At 37.5% G+C, this 17,530-nt stretch overlaps 1 protein-coding gene across 1 annotated transcript in view; it reads left to right on the top strand.

The window, feature by feature from the left end:
* Window positions 1-17,530, top strand: part of Orc1 (origin recognition complex subunit 1) — a 699,813-nt gene that overhangs the window by 490,134 nt on the left and 192,149 nt on the right. The window contains exon 10 of the mRNA XM_090372377.1: window positions 10,768-11,025. Coding sequence (XP_090228503.1) covers window positions 10,768-11,025 — 258 coding nt within the window. The remainder of the gene's footprint in view (window positions 1-10,767; window positions 11,026-17,530) is intronic.

Genomic DNA, 17,530 nt, shown 5'->3' with positions numbered 1-17,530 from the left:
GTTTTGCTGGACGAAAAACCGAGTTTCCGGGAGAAAAAAACCATGCTACCCTCACCTGAGCCCGACTAACTCAGCCACATTGTGAAAAAGACACACAAAAATTCCTCCTGTCATTGACAGGATTAGAATTCAGATCTTTTCCACCCTGTGCGGGGAGGATGGTGATTCTACCAACTGTGCTACCTATGTGGGCTTCAGTAGTCATATCATCAAAACCTTCCCCTCTTACCGATGTAGCAAGTTCTACTATCGCACTGATTCCATTTTCTGCCTATTCAACCATATTTCCTGAATGAACTGGCTCTGGCCATACAATTTTCGACACGTATTTAACGTTGATGGTTTTACTTCTTTGAGCGATAAACTTATGATTCTGATATAGTCCAAAATTGAGAAATGTTTCTATGCCTCCATTACTTCAATAGATTCGGAATCAATTTTTTCCAAAATCCATTATAATGATTTTGTGATGTAATGAGTTTTAAAGGTGGATATAATTCCTTGATCTAATGGCTGAATAAAAGAAGTTGTATTAACCTAGTACAACTATGGTGATAGAAACAACTTCAACATTTGAATGACTTAAATCTTTTGGATGGCCTGGCGTGCTATCCAATAGTAATAAAACTTTGAAATCTAGATTTTTCAACAAGCACAAGTTCAATAGCACAGAACATAACATGGAGATTTTCCAACAAAATAGAATACAGGAATTTCTCAAAATTTATTATTATTTTTTTTTTTTTTTTTTGACTAGCGGATCAACAGCAGGGATTCAAAAACAATGGAAATGTTGAAAAATACATCTAACATAAGCTCAAAAATACCATTATGCGAGGTTTGCTGAAATTCTCTAACCGTATTATTATTATTATGTTGCTCTTATATTATTTCTCCCTGATTGGGGGATTGTTGTTATTTGGTTTTTAGGAGCATTAGCAACTAAGGCCATATTGCTCCAGGGATATGCCGGTGGTCATTCCCTGACATTTCTGCATCCTCCGTATTATGTCAAGGGCCCAAACCCCGGTCTAATCAAGAAACGTGTGCTATGCACTGCCGCTCCTGCCCACCTGGCTACGAAGGCACCCTGATTGGGGGATTCCACTCCGTGAGGGATACTGCTACCAAGTACACAGGGTGGTTGTAATGTCTGGTGTTACTGTTGGTTGAGGAACTCTCTGACTATCCTACAGGTGTTCAGGATTGCGACTTTCTGGAGTTCCTTGTACGTGTTCTCTGGGAGACCTATTGTAGTGTCTTTGGCACCATACCGGTGGTTGACACAACGATCGGGATGGTCGTTACTTCTTGCATATGCTACATCTCCTTGACCTCATGTCTTAGGTTCGTGTACTTCCTAATTTTTTCCTCGTGTGTTTTCTGGACAATACTAGTGTTGGGCACCACTATGTCAATCAGGTAGGTAGCCCTTTTCTGTCTTGTCCACAAGGGTTATGTCTGGTCTGTTGTGAGGGATGGTCTTATCCGTTATTATGGCACGGTCCCAGTACAGCTTGTGGGTTTGGGTCTCTAGTACTGCCTGGGGTTCGTACTTGTAGTATGGTACACTTTCTTTGGTCAACTGGTATTTCCTTGCTAGCTTCTGATGGCTACCTGGTCGTGTCTATGAGTGTACTCAGTCTGGGTGATCACCTTGCACCCCGCAGTGATGTGTTGGATTGTTTCTGAGGGCAGGTAGCATCATCGACATGTGTCATCTGACATTCCAAGCTCCTTTGCAATGTATTTTCTATAGTTTCTGGTGTTGATTACCTGGTCTTGGATGGCCAGCATGAATCCTTCAGTCTCAGGGAAGAGCATCCCACTTGTGAGCCATGCATTGGAAGCAGTGTTATCGATGTGATCTTGATGGAGGTCATTGTAGTGTCTTCTTTGCCCATCTTTCTAGCTTCATTTCTTGTGCTGTCTGGGCGGGAGGGGGGGTTCCTCGCTTAGGTTGAGTTGGGTTTATCACTTATCTATCTTCCTTATGGCCTGGTGGAGTGGTGCTGTGTTGTTCTCGAAGTAATCCTTCAGGTTAACTATCACTGTTTTCTGTTGCTCTATCAGGCCCCTTCCTCCCTCTTTCCAAGCTATTATTAGTCTCTCGACTGCTGGCTTCAAGTGGTGTTGGCGGCTCTTTTTCGTCATTGTCCTTGTCTTTTGCATGATATTCTCTAGCTCGGTGTTAGTCCAATCTATGACCTCGAAGGTGTATGTTAGTACTGGAGCTGCATAGGTTTTATGGCTTTAACTGTGTTCCCTCCATTCAATTTTGCCTTCGGTAGGCTTCTGAGTCTCTGATGATATTTTTCAGTCAGGCACTTCTTTATTTCCTTGTGCTCTAACTGCTGAGCCTGCTTCATATCTCCCTCCTAATTTCTCTTTCTGCTCAGATGACCTAGAGAAGTTAATATATCAACTGCCATCTCCATTCTACTTACTCAGGGACTTAGATGTTCATCAACTGCTGGTGGAATCTCCAACAATTGACAGAAGAGGTAAACTAATTGAATCCCTGCTTGATGCTCGTCATCTTACCCCGTTAAGCACTAGTGAGCATGCCTATATCTATTTTTCTACAGGATCCATGACTGCAAATAGACCTTTCAATCTCTTTGCTTTCCATATAGTAATAGTAAGAGTAATAGCCATTTGGCACGAGGAAGTCACAGGCTTTTGCTACACTGGCCAAAAAATATATATATATATATTTTTTTTTTTTATAGTAGACTCTCGATTTTCCGGAATAGATGGTAAAAAAAGAAATCCCGAATAATCGATTTCCTGATTAATCCAAAAGTACACTGTCCCATTTATGGAATGCAACTTTTAATGAAAATAAAAATAATGGAAATGCAGAAAACTGGATTACAGGCAGCACAGTAGTTTGAAACTGATCTATAATCACGGCGTTTATTGTCAGATGGCGCTGAAATACAAAAAGTTAGGACAGAAAGCATTTACAAGTTTTTCGTTTTCAAGCATGTGTGTGTGTCATAAGAATGATAAGTGTATAAAAGTTTCTCTGTTTTTTCAAACACTATAAGGGTTCTAGAAATATATTCTAGAATAGTTGCTTTTTGTGATTCAACTAAAAGGGTAAGCCACCTACACTATTATTTATTGTAAATTTGTTATTTACGTTGATGTCCCATTTTTAAGACATTGGCTGAAAATAACATCAGCAAGCACGTGGATGTTTCTCGAGTCAAAACGAAATTTTAGTGGTTTACCTTTGTAAAAATATATAACAAAGCCATGAGCGGTGGAAAGTACACTATTAGAAAATATATAACTACAAAAGAGATAGAGGAAATGTTTGCGGATCCTGCATTTTGGGAAGACATGGATAACGACGATGTTGATGTTCCAATCATTCCTCCAGATCCTGATGAGCTAACTGACAAGAGAATTTTGAAGAAAATAATCTTGAAGGAGAAGTGGAAGATGTTGCAGGTACCCTAGAGTTATTTACACCTATAAATGACGAATCTGAATTGAGCAGCGATGACGACGCACTGGCTGTACAAAAACGTAAGCTGTATAAAGTGACGAACCATCTTCCGCTTAATGAAGATACATCAGGAAGCTTTTCAAGCCTATCAGAATCTTGCAATAAATACAAAAAATCAATTTCTCAAACAGTTGCAAAAACAAGTCACATAAAAGGAAAAACACCAGAGTGGACAAAGAATCAAATACAGTACACTGAGACGAACAGTTTATCCCAAAATAATTTTGAAAATGTTACATCTCTGTTATACGGTAAAACAGCAGTTGAAATTTTTGAAGAGTTTTTCTCTCAAGGCATTATTGATCATATAGTAGAGCAAAGCACATTGTACGCACAACAAAAAATGACCCAAATTTTTCGTTTAGTGCCGATGAATTGAGAAGTTTTATTGTTTAGTGGTTATCACAAACTTCCTCAAGAGGACATGTATTGGGAACAATACGTGTCCTCTTGAGGATGCCGGTATTTCTAGCCCATTTATCAATAGGTGAAATGATGATTTGATATTATGGACGACATTCTGCAAAAATGTTTATGCGTGGAAAACCAATCAAATTTGGTTACAAACTCTGGTGTTTATGTAGTTCAAGTGGTTATTTATATAATTTTGAAACATATTGTGGCAAAAGTGAGAAAATGGAGGGACTGTTGGGAGTTCGAGTTATTACAAACCTAATTTCATGAATACCTGCTGATCAATATGAAAAACATGAACTGTTTTTCGACAATTTCTTCACCAGCCATGAAATAATGTGCCACCTTAGAGAGCTGAGAATGAAAGCAACCGGAACAGTCCGAGAAAACCGAACACAAAAGTGTCCTTTGATTTCTAGCAAGCAAATGGAAAAAGAGAAGGATCGGGGCTATTTTGATTATAGATTCGACCAATCAAATGAAGTACTTGTGCTAAAATGGAATGATAATAAACCGGTTTCACTTGCCACTAATTACAGTTGCATTGAGCCATTAGGACAAACTAGACGTTACTCCCGTAAAGACAGAAAGCAAATTCAAATTCCTATACCAAAGGTCATACAAGAATATAATTCACATATGGGTGGAGTGGACATGTTAGATAAGCAAGTTTCACTTTATAGAATCAGAATTCGTTCATAAAAATGGTGGTGGCCATTATTCACACAACTCCTAGATATATGCATTGTCAACACTTGGAGATTTTATCAAATGACAAATTCTCAAGAAAATGTATCACTTCTGGATGTACGCAGAAAAGTAGTGTTGGCCTACCTTTCTAAAACAACTTCTTCTGCTTCAAAAAGGCCGGGTCCACAAAAATCTAAACTTCTAGGTGGACGAGTGAGCTTGGACATGAGATTTGATGGCAATGGACATTTGGTAGTTCCCAATAATGACACAACGAAGATGTACTTTATGTGGTAAAAAATCAGACTTTGTAACAAATGTGATGTACCCCTACATGACATGTTTTGTTCCCTTTCACACAAAATGACTTTTTTATTATTATATGTTTGATACATAGTTAGTGTAAAACACTATTGTTTGATTTTGAATATATTTTTTTTTTTCTTACATAGTTAGTGTAAAACACTATTGTTTGATTTTGAATATATATATTTTTTTTTCTTTGTCTAATTTCCTAAATATTTCTTATTCTCAGCCAACTTACTTTTTTTCTGTAACCAGGGAGTTTTTTGAATAAAATTTTTTTATGTCTTCATTTGAATGCTTTTAGCTGATATTAAGCGATAAAATGGCATTTTTCTTTTAAATTCAATTATGGCTGGTAATGGGTTAAGAGGACGTTCCAGGACTTCTTATATAAGTCAAGTTTTAAGTAATTCAGGAATGACTAATGAAATGTTTCTACTATATCCCTGATATACCAAAATTACAAGCACCACATAATATCCTCATAAAAGGAATTAAAAACATGTTATTGTAATGTAAAAACTGATATGTATTTCGTAGCCTTGGTTATTATAGTTGAATTCATTGGTGCCGATCCTTCACCGCTTCTCATATTCTCTCTTTGTCCTTTATTATTGTGTTTGCTGTTGACACTGACAAATCTAAATCCGCGCAATACATGCTAATGTTTTACCATTTTCATATATACAGGCACTCCTCGACTTACTTAATCGTTTTTTGTACGTATGTCCAACTTCGGTCTAGTAGATACAAAATAAATGTAGATTATAGTATATATTGCACTGAGATTATAATCCCCAACAAACTTATTCATATACAGCATTTTACGATTTGTAACCGAGTTAAATGAAGCTGAAAAAAACACACAATGAATAATAATGTAGAGTACAGTAAACCCCCGCTATTCGCGGTCGCTGATTTAATATAAAATGAAACCTTAAAAAAATGTGAATTTTAAAGTGCCGTGAACATTTTCCGCCATAAAAAAACATGGGCGTGGCTAAAATTATCTTCACCGGTTAAAACAGCGCTCAGTGGGTGGGAGGAAGAGGGGTCACAAAATCGCGAGCGTCGATGTTTCTCCCTAATCCTTGTTCAATATGTGTTATGCTCTTGTCATGGAAGGTTTCGTCGTTTGCTTTTAATTTATATGCTTATAAATTGAATAAATTTATCAATTTATAAATTTATATGCTACAAAATGATTAATCTACCATTTTGCGATGTAAAACAGACTTTTTCGAGTGTGTTAATGGAAGAAAGTGACTTTATTGTGGACAAGTTCTTTCTAACCCATACAAAAATATGGCTACGAATAACAAGGGAAATGTGAAAAGATCAAAGAAGGTGATGACATTAGCGAATAAAATTGAGTTATTAGATAAAATTTCTAATGGTGAAAGTGTCTCCTCAGTGGCAAAACATTATAAAATCAATGAGTCAACGATACGATTAATCAAGAAATCGGAAGAAAAAATCCGACGTAGTGTCCTTGAAAACGCGCTAATTGCTTCAAAAATTTGCTCTTTAACTCGTGATGTTAAATTAGAAAAAATGGGAAAAGCTTTAAATCTGTGGATAGAAGACCGAACTCAAAATAAAATTCCGTTCAGTTCACTTATCATTCGTGAAAAGGCAAAACTCCTTTATCAACACTTTAGCGAAACTGGTGATAGCACTGGCGGGATAAGTTTTTTAGCTAGCAAAGACGCTGGTTTGAAAGATTTGTTTGAAATTTCTAATAAATATTACATTTAATATTAAATTGTTTCTTATTTTCATTTCGATGCCATATGCTTGCATTTCACTATGTACTGTGTATGTACATAGTCATATTATGAAGGTACATATAATACATACATAGACAAAATTTTAGACTAGTTTTTCTTATATATTTCATACTTTGGAACGGAACCCCTTTATTACTATGGGAATCATAACTCAGTATTCGCGGAATTTCTCAGGAACGTAACCCCCGCAAATAGCGGGGGGTTTACTGTACAGTATTTATTCAAAACTAATTTCATCTAAATATGATACATAATTTAATTTAATCTATGATCAAATCACTCTGATAAACTCTCCAAAATAAAATACAGTTCACTATACGATATGTCTGCTATCGGCAACCTGTTTTGAATGAAGGGCCATTTTTGCTCTAATTAAAAAAAAAAAAAGCAGAACCGAAGAGCCGGGCCTCATTTCAACCTGGGAGGGGGGGGTTAAGAAATGGAATAGAGTGGGAAGGTTTTTTGTTAAAAAAAATATATTTTTTGAAATATTATTTATTAATACTGAAGAAACGCAACAAACATCCAATTAGGTACAAATTAATGTGACCTTTGCTGCTGAACTTCTTGAGTGAGTCTCTCAACATCAGGCTAGTATGCCTTAATTTTAATTTTTAAACCTACTGAGAGACTTGCATTGTTCAGACAGTTTCTTAATTTATTTTTAATATAGTTCATGTTTGAAAATATTTGCCGCAGAAATTCATCAAACCAAAAACTGAGAGAAGTCCAAACGCAAATATTTTCAAATTTCTATATGTGTCCGATAAGGTACTCCGTGTCAAACACAATTTGATCTTGCTTTTTCAACTCATCTATCGCCGTCTCTTTGTGTAGAATTGCAAGGGCAGTCTTTTGCCTCTCCAAATTCCCAATTTCAGTTTTAAAGCATTTTAGTCTTGTATTCCACATGTCCTGATTTTTAAGTCCTCAAAATCCATTTCAAATTGTTCTTCATGTGGGCTAAAAGTTAAAGAGCCGCATTTACATGTTCAAAGAGCCACAGGTTGCCGACTCCTGTGATATGTAGTAAGAGCCAGTCATTGTGATCACGTTTGGGAACTAATTTTAATTGTATTAAATGGCTCTTCTAATAAGCGAAAATAGGGCAATATTGTTGTTGTTGTTTTGGTTTTTAGGAGCATTAGCAACTAAGGCCATATTGCTCCGGGATATACAGTGGTCATTCCCCTGACCTTTCCGCATCTTCTGTATTTGGTGGTGACGGGCTCGAACCCTGGTCTAATCAAGAAGCATGTGATACGCATTACTGCTCCTTCCCACCTGGCTACGGAGGCACCAAGGCAATATTATCCACAGGCTATAAAAGTAAAGATATAGAGCACAAATTTACACTTTACTTCCTCCAATTAACAAAATTAAATAATACATGAAAATCAGTAGAGTGTTTTCCACAGGTTAGCAAAATAAAAATAAATTTACACTTACATACATAGCTTAATTAATAGTGTAACTGATTGGTATGGCGCCTCCGTAGCCAGGTGGGAAGGAGCAGCAGTGCGTAGCACACGCTTCTTGATTACACCGGGATTCGAGCCCGTCACCACCAAATATGGAGGATGCGGAAAGGTCAGGGATTGACCACCGCATATCCCGGAGCAATATGGCCTTAGTTGCTAATGCTCCTAAAAATCAAATAACAACAAATAACAGTAACTGATTGATATTTCTGTTCACTGACATTTTTTTTTTATTTTTGGTCGTAAAATTTAAAACAGTAAGAAAATAAGCAATCAATAACAAAGAATATGGAATGCACAAATTGCAACTAACACGATACACGCAAGTGAGATACGGAGTAACAACTTTATGAAGCAAAAAAATAGGAATGAAGAGAAGATTCTGAAAATTCATTTATGTTTTTTATATGATTGAACATTTCAGTGAAGGGGAAGCACATTTTACCATAATAACATAAAATTCCACAGAATTCCAGCTATCATCGCAAATGCAATAAGATTGAATTTACTACCTGTTTTTAATAGATTGCACTAACCAAAAAGCTGAATAAACTGGAAAGTGCGAATTGTTTTTTACCCATCGCGCTTACCCATAATTTTATCGATTTCTAAACAAAAAAAAAAATAATTACTTTAAAAAAAATTTCACCCTCCCTGACATCAATAACAAAACAAAATTTGTCTTTTTGCAGTGCAGTGGAACACAACAATCGACATGACATGCAAAAACAAACTAAAGATTTATTCTCTCTCTCTCTCTCTCTCTCTCTCTTTTTTTTTTTATGAGCAGCGGATGTGAAGACAGTGGGGGTTGCAAGATAATAGATACATTAATTTTGCAATGATGACTTATAATGCCACTTCTTTTTGCTTATTTACAATTTGCAAAACATCTGTTTAGACCTATTCTAGTTATTAGTTGAATTTTATGATTTCTGGCCGATTTTTTATTTTTAAATTTGGAGTCTTAATGTGTCCCAGTTACTGATCCCCATAAATCGAGAGTCTGCTGCATATGTCAATATGGAATGGTCAGTTCTTGATAACCAATTAAATAGTGTTCACCTACCAATCCTTTGCAAGCTCCAAATGTGAGTAAACTTGCCCCCATTGCAGCACCCCACTTGGAAATTTCATAGACCATTCTGGCACAAATATGCCTCTAATATTCAGCTTTATTATATCCAGTTCCAGCCCATTGATATTGTCGCTGATCATATATCCAACCAAATATTACAAGTTGCTACTTCTGCAATTACCTGGACCTTTGCCTGGGAAATGCAAACAGAGCATTACTGGTGGAATCAGATTTGTTTGTTTGAGGATTTATTAGGTGCATTGGCATCTATGGCCATAGTGCACCAGTGGAATCAGAAAAGTGTGCACATTAAATAGATAAAAAATCACTTGGAATTTGTTTAGCAAATTCCCTACAATTTGTAATCTAATTAAGTTTAAAAGACTGAAAACCAAGTTCTGCCAAATAAGAAGAAAAGTAAAGAAAGGTGTCTGGATAAGTTTTACTTCCACCATTAACAGATGCCCTAGCCAGATCATCACAATCTCAGAACAGTTGTCGCCTGTTATTTCCCCTATACAGACTAATCAGATGTCGTAGCCAGATCATCACAATCTCAGAACAGTTGTTGCCTGTTATTTGCCCTATACAGACTACAGGGGCATGTGATACACTCTAAATTATTCTTCCAGTGGCAACAATCTTGGCGTGGGCAGGTCACAAACAAACTCTATCAGACCACAGGCACTCGAGTCTGCACAGGAACCATAGGGAGAAAGTACTTCTTGCTGATCTCTGCGTAGAACACAGTCATCTTATTCATTCTTGTTAATGGCAGATGACTCTCACGTGTGAGAATAGTGGAAATGTTCTAAGCATTCGGCATATATTAACTGAGTGTCTACATGATAGACCTGAACGTGTTTTATACTTTAATGCTTTTAGTTACCTGACAGCCTTATGTTCTGTCAGTTTTATCTGAAAACATGTGTCAGCCATGTTTAATTATTTAATTATTTGAAATTAATAATTTAACATTTAAATAATTAAAATTTTATTTCAAATTTAAACATTTTTATTCTAATTTAAAAATGTATCTTTCATACTGCTGATATACTTTTATCGTTATACCATTTGACAGCCTAACTTTATAGATCACTGCAATCTTTTCCATGACCTTGTTTTCGCACATTATAGCCTTAGTTGCTAATGCACCAATATTTATTTTACCCCATGGGCTCACATCGGTGAGTATGGGCTTGGCACACCCAGGGTCCTGAGCTAGATATCATAATTCTTTTCTTTCTTGGTGATTCCCTTCTACTTTTGACTCTTGTTCTCTCTCTCTCTCTCTCTGTCTCTCTCGGGGTAATTCAGAATTTTTTTTTTTTTTTTTTTTTTTTTTTTGTCTGGTGCAGCCTGAGCTTCAGGCTTCCTTGCACCTAATAATAATAATAATAATAATTTTTTTAATATATTTTTATATAATTTATAAAATATAAACAATATCTTATAATATTTTTTTTTCTGTTATTTTAAATATTTTAGGCCCTATCTGGACAGAAAGTTTCTTCTGTGCATGCTGCAGAATTACTTGAAAAGTTGTTCACTAAACGTACTTCATTGCAAAAGTCTACTGTGATTCTAGTTGATGAGCTAGATTTGTTATGGACTCACAAACAGAATGTAATGTACAACATTTTTGATTGGCCATCAAGACCACATTCCCGATTAATTGTTATTGCTATTGCAAATACAATGGATCTTCCAGAAAGAATCATGATGAACAAAGTTTCAAGTCGACTTGTATGTATCATTGAATTATATCTGTAAAAAGTAGTGTAAATTTATTCAAATTTATTTATTTATTTATATTTTGTCACATCTTTAAAGTGAACCCTGGTTCAGTATGAAGTGTCTAGTAATGCCACTTCACTCTACCTTCTAAAAGTCAGTTCTCTTGTAATCTGTGAGAGAAGAAAAGAGGATTTTTTTTTTTATTTCAAATTTATGTACTGTTGCCAGATAGTTACATCCATAGTGCATCATTTTATATTTTGCTATATTTTTATTTTATTTTCACGAAATCCATTCATCCCTTCCATCAGATTATATTGAAATTTTTGAATTTTTATATTTAAAGTGTAAGAACATTCACAAGCATTTTTGGCTACTTCTGAATTCCTAGTAGTTTCCTATTTTTTTTTTTGGTACCCTTGTGCCATGTAATAGTGTCCAAGCGATCTCTCTAGTACAGTTTTCTAGTGTTTTTTTGTAGGGAAAATACAAGATTTTTTCATAAACCCTCATTTGCTTGCAGTGTTACGGCCTTCCTCCGCTAGTATCGTCTGGTCACTGGTTTGCACCGCTTCTGCCTCCATATGGTGGGACTGATAACCTGGGGGGAAATTCAACACTCAGGGCCAAAAGGAGTATAAAGGGACGTTAATGATTTTTCATGGTTAAAGCCATGAAAAATTGTTGTGATCAGGACTCTTTAGTCCTCATCACAACAATGTGATATGATTCTCTAATGTGGAAAAGACTAAAAAAGGACATAAACAGGTAGGAATCTCCAGCATTCCTGAAATTGCATTCTCTGTCAGTACCACCTGTTAGCAAGATCCTCCCTTTCATCATTCAAAGATGTCTCAAAACTGCAACAGCATCACCAAAAATGATTGTCTTCAATCTGCGGGACTTCAAACATCCTATTCTTACCAATAGAGACCTCTCACTTTAAGTGAGCGAGCCCTCACTCTAAGGGCTCGCTTCTTTAAGCAGAATTCTGTTGTCACCCCACATAACACACCGAATTCTTCCAAGTAAGTGATCACTGAATGGAGTCTATTAAATGTTTTTGAAGAAGAAATAGTCCAGGAACTAAAAGATCAAAATGTAACTTATGCAAAAAAAGGATCATAATACAAAAAGCCATCACCTTAGTCCCAACATGCAGCATAATTTTAACCTTCAGTAGCTTAAATCTACCAGCTTCAGTTAGAGTAAGTTGTTTAAACTGCTATGTTTGGCCCTTTACCCTCAACCCCCAAGATGGTACAAATGCCAGAAACTTCGTTACTCCCAGACAACAGGCCATGTAGAGGCAAGATGTCCGAACAATAGGTGCAAATGTCATATGCAATGAGAATGCAAGGCACTAACTCTAGAGTACGCTAATTGCAGGGGCAGCCATACAACTTACTGTATACATTGCAAACTCTGGGGAAAAAAATATAAGATTGAAAATAGTTTCTTGCCAAGAAGAAGAACTCAGGTTAAATTAAGCATGCCAAAAAAAGCACTTATGCTCGGATCACTGCAGCTGCCAATCAGTAGCATGGCAGACTGGACTTGATCAGTCCTCCCCCCGATTGAGCATCCATCTCAACTACAGCAGCAATGCCCACAACATTGCAGGAAAAGGCACTATTATGAAGCTGTATATCAGAACAGCAACAATGCAGCTGCAGCTATCAGAGAATTCTGCATAAGGCGTCGACCTATGACTGTTTGTGCTGTTAGCAAAATGATTGTTAAATTTGAAGCAACAGAACATCTTGGTGTTCAACCAGGTAGAGGTCAAAAACGAGTGGACTCCTCTCATGTTGAAGATGTGGCTATGGCTGTCATGGATTTATCAAGTCAATCTCTGTGGTAGTGCAAGTGTGCCAGCTGTTTCTTGTGAAGTGGACATGCCGTATTCCACTGTAAGGCTAGTAATGCATCAGGTGTTGTGGTACTATCCTTACAAGATGCACATGCTACAGCAGCTAAACCATGGTAATGCAGATATTCGTTTCACATTCGCACTTCAGTTTCTGGCATGAATGACAGTGGATATCACTTGGCCATGGAACATCCTTTGGAGTGACGAAGCCCACTTCTGCTTAAATGGAGTGAATACGCACAACTATGGCATTTGGGCAACATAAAACCCTCGAATTATCCAAGAGGTCCCGTTGCATTCTCCAAATGTGACAGTGTGGTGTGGATTTACAGCCACATTCATGATTGGGCCATATTTTTTTGAACAGGTAACACCGACTGAATCTCGCACCTGTTCCATCACTGGACAACAGTATTATGAAATGTTGGTAAATTTTGCAATACCAGAGCTGCAACAACATGGGTGCTTTCAGGATACCATATTTGTGCACGATGGTACGCCACCCCACATTCATCATTGTGTCCAAAGATTGCTAAGGCAACACTTTACAGACAAATGGGTCATCAGCCATTGTTTCCAGACATCTTGGCCACCCCGATCACCAGACCTGACTCCATGCGACATCTGCAAAAAAGATAGGTGGAACAGAACCTGGGTATGTCTGCTAGGAGCAAAGGTTGATGATGTTGTAGAGCAGATATCATCTTTTCAGGGCAAAAAAGGTGATATTGTTGTACATGTTGGCACTAATGATATTAAGAGTAGGAGACCGACGGAATTACTTAACAAGTACAGGTCAACGTTGAAAACAAGCCATGAGTTAGGGTTGAATTTGAAAGTGTCTGCAATTCTGCCCATATATGATGAGAGCCTTGTCAATCAATTTGGCCCTAGAGAGATTGTGCAAGGCTCAAGGGTTAGAATTTTTCTCAGCCTAGTCTGTGCTTGTTAACAGGAGAGACTGTTTCTACAGGGATGGGATACACTTAAATAGAAAGGGTGCAAGAATATTTGCTGATGCTGTAGAGTCAGTGTTAGGTAGGTCAGAAAACTGCTAGCTTGGGGGGATACACAGACAAATAGATTAACAGTAGCTGCTGGCAGAGGTGAAAGTGATTCTTGCACTGCTTCTATTGGAATGAGCAGCAGCCTCGAAAACAAGGTGTGTGGTGTTTCAGAGACTGGTGGAGTCACTGCGGAACAAAATACGTCGGCTATGTTAAGGTAGCTAAGAATAGGAACAGGTGCATGTATACTTGCATGTACACCAACGTTAGGAGTTTGGTAAATAAATTTTATGAATTTGAGGTGTGGTGCCAAACAGATATAAGGAATGCAGAAATGAAATTTGGAGAGTACAATGTGTACAGGAAAAGAGGAGGGGGTTATGCTATTAGGCAAGAAACACACAAAATCCACGGAAGTACAGCCAGTCAACATGGGTGGACAGAGCAGTGTCCAGTCAGTTCGGTGTGACATAAGCTCTGGGAAAGCAAAACTAATGACTGACGAGTATAATAAACAACTGTACAGAGAAATAATGGATCAGTAAATCAGATTGTCTTATAATGAGGGATTTTAATTTCCCAGATATTGACTGAAATTTGTGGGTTGGTTACTCACACACTAGCAAGCCTTTTGTGGATTTATTGGATGATTGTTTTCTACAGCAGCATGTTCCTGTGTCAAGTAGAGGGAGTAATACTCTTGATCTGGTTATCAGTGGTGATTCTTCATGCATTAAGAAACTGCAGATAAAGGAAGCACTAGGCGGCAGTGATCACAGTGTGTTGAAGTGGGATTTACTCAAAGAGTTAACTACCATCAGAGAAAAGGGACAGGTTTTTGCTTTCGTAAAGGTGACTACGGTGGTCTGAGACAGTATTTAAATTCTATATGGTGGGACCAACTGATGATGATGTTACCAACAGCAAATTCAAAATGGGAAGCATTCAAAGAATTAATCTTGAAAGCTACTGGCTTTCATACCAACTAAGAAATATTGTTCAAGGTTTATACCTAAATGGATGTCAGATGAACTTATAAGACATATGGCAGAGAAGAAATATGCATGGGATGCATATAAAATAACAGGTGACATGGAAGCCTGTGATAGATGTAAGCTGGTCTGTAACCAAGTCACAATGGAGGTTAGGCTGGCAAAGGCAGATTACGAGAGATATTTGGCAAAGGATACAAAGAAAAACAGCAAAGCGTTCTTTACTTATGTAAACTCTAAAAGGAAGGTAATGAATCAGATTATTCCACTTGATACCGATGGTACGACTGTTGATGATCCTGCTCAGGTAGAAAACAAACTAAACGAGTATTTTGCATCTACATTCATACATGACCAGTTATTCAGGGAGGGGAATGCCAGAGGTGTATTAAACTCTGGCAGTGAGCTAGATAATTTTATAGTAACTGAGAGCAAAGTGGATGAGAAAATTATTGAAATTATTGAAGATGAACATAAGAAAGGCACTTGGGGTGGATAGGATCTATCCAGTTATATTAAAGGAGGCAGCAAAGGAAGAAAGTAAGCCCTTAGCCATAATTATGAGAGCTTCCTTGGACTCAGGGGAGGTACTTATGGATGGGAGATGTGCAAATGTGACCCCAATTCAGAAAGGAGGATCAAATTGTGACACACAAGGAATTACAGACCTGTTAGTTTAACTTCTATTCTAGGGAAATTAATGGAGGCACCGGTTAAAGAAACACTGCAGGATCATCTAGACAAGACTTCAGGGGCGCCTCCGTAGCCAGGTGGGAAGGAACAGCAGTGCCTAGCACACGCTTCGTGATTAGACCAGGGTTCGAGCCCGTCACCACCAAATACGGAGGATGCGGAAAGGTCAGCGAATGACCATCGCATATTCCGGAGCAATATGGCCTTAGTTGCTAATGCTCCTAAAAACCAAATAACAACAACAACAAGACTTCAGTTACAGCTCGGACACAGCATGGGTCTGTTAAGGGGAAGTCTTGTCTGACCAATTTGATTGGATGCTATGATGTGGTCACAAAGGAACTGGATGCAAAGAATAATTTTAATATTATATATTTGGACCTTAGAAAGGCTTTTGATACTTTTGCATGTGGAAGACTGCTGCACAAATTGGAACAGTGTGGCACTGGAAGCAAATTGCTGCTATGGATAAAGGTATGGTTGAGCAGGAGAAGACAGAGAGTGATAAAAATGGACACTGCTCTTCGTGGACTAATGTTAATAGTGGAGTCCTCCAGGGTTCAGTTTTGTTTTCTGTATTTATTAATGGTATTGATGATAGTATAACAGGCTTAATGCTTAAGTTTGCAGATGATACGAAAGTTGTTTGGGTTGTTAATGACACTAATGACAGTACGCTACTGCAATAGGATCTATAAAAGTTGAGTAGATGGGCTGAGAGGTGACAACTGAAGTTTAACATTGACACTTGTAAAGCACTACATATGGGAAACAGCAACCCCAGAGCAACGTATCAACTCTGTGGTACTACACTGACAGTGGTAGAGAATGAAAGGGACCTGGGGGTGGTTGTGCAGGCAGATATGAAGTTTTCTGAGCAGTGCAGACGGGCTGCAAGAGTAGCTCATGGTGTATTGTCAATGATATATAGCAATTTTTCTAGCAGGGATAAGGAGGTGGTTATCTCCTTGTATAAGACAATGGTCAGGCCACTCCTTGACTACTGTATACAAGTGTGGAGGCCTCATTTTAATAAGGATGTTGAGCTGCTGGAACTAGTACAGAGAAGGGCAACAAGATTGGTGAATGGAACAAAGGGTTGCTCTTATGAAGAAAGGCTTAAGTTTTGGAAACTACAGTGTCTGGAGACTCTGCAGCTGCGATGTGATCTGATTGAGGTGTATAAAGCCTTGAATGGTTTGAGCATGGGCAATGCTGATGGGATTCTTCATCTTGCTCAGAATAATCTCCTGAGAGGGCATAAATTCAAATTGAGGAAAGACAGTTGTGTGGAAGTTTGGCTTTAGCCAACAGGTGGTTGATTGCTGGAACAAACTTCCATCTGTTGTAGAAGTTGATACCTTAAATAGATTCAAGGCAGAACTAGACAAACATTTGGAGCAAGTGGATGGGTGAAATGAGAAGGTTTTTTTTTTTTTCTTTTTTTTTGGCCGATGCTGTGTAAGCCTGCTTTCTTGCATTATATGCATTTACTAATGCTAAACTACAACTGCAGTCATTCTACAATAATAGTTAAGAAATCATTAAAAAATAAATTTCTGGTGGAACGAAGATTGCAACAATGCAAAAAAAGAGAGAAAAACAAAGCATGGAACCTGTTGTACAAACAGGTTCCATGCAGGTACAAACCACTTCCAGTCTTATTAATTATAATCATCTCAGAGCAAGAGGCCTTTATATTAGACATAAAAGAAAAGAATCTTGAATTAAATTCACCTCTTCAGTTAATAAAAAAATACTAATATCAGACTGATTTGGAGAAAAATAACACAGTTAAATGATCAGTTTCCACTGTTATCTACTCCAGTTCTTAACTGTAATGGACACGTGCTCTCTACTCCTAAAGAATAACTCAAATGCTCTAGGAACTGTATTTTCTTAGGCCGGTACATTAGCTGCTTATGGTCAGTCATTTCAAAAATTTAAAG

Source organism: Mastigoproctus giganteus, chromosome 4 (genome assembly GCF_048544385.1).
Source record: "Mastigoproctus giganteus isolate SK-2022 chromosome 4, ASM4854438v1, whole genome shotgun sequence".
Taxonomy (NCBI): Eukaryota; Metazoa; Arthropoda; class Arachnida; order Uropygi; family Thelyphonidae; genus Mastigoproctus; species Mastigoproctus giganteus.
This window is presented reverse-complemented; position numbering and strand designations above follow the sequence as displayed.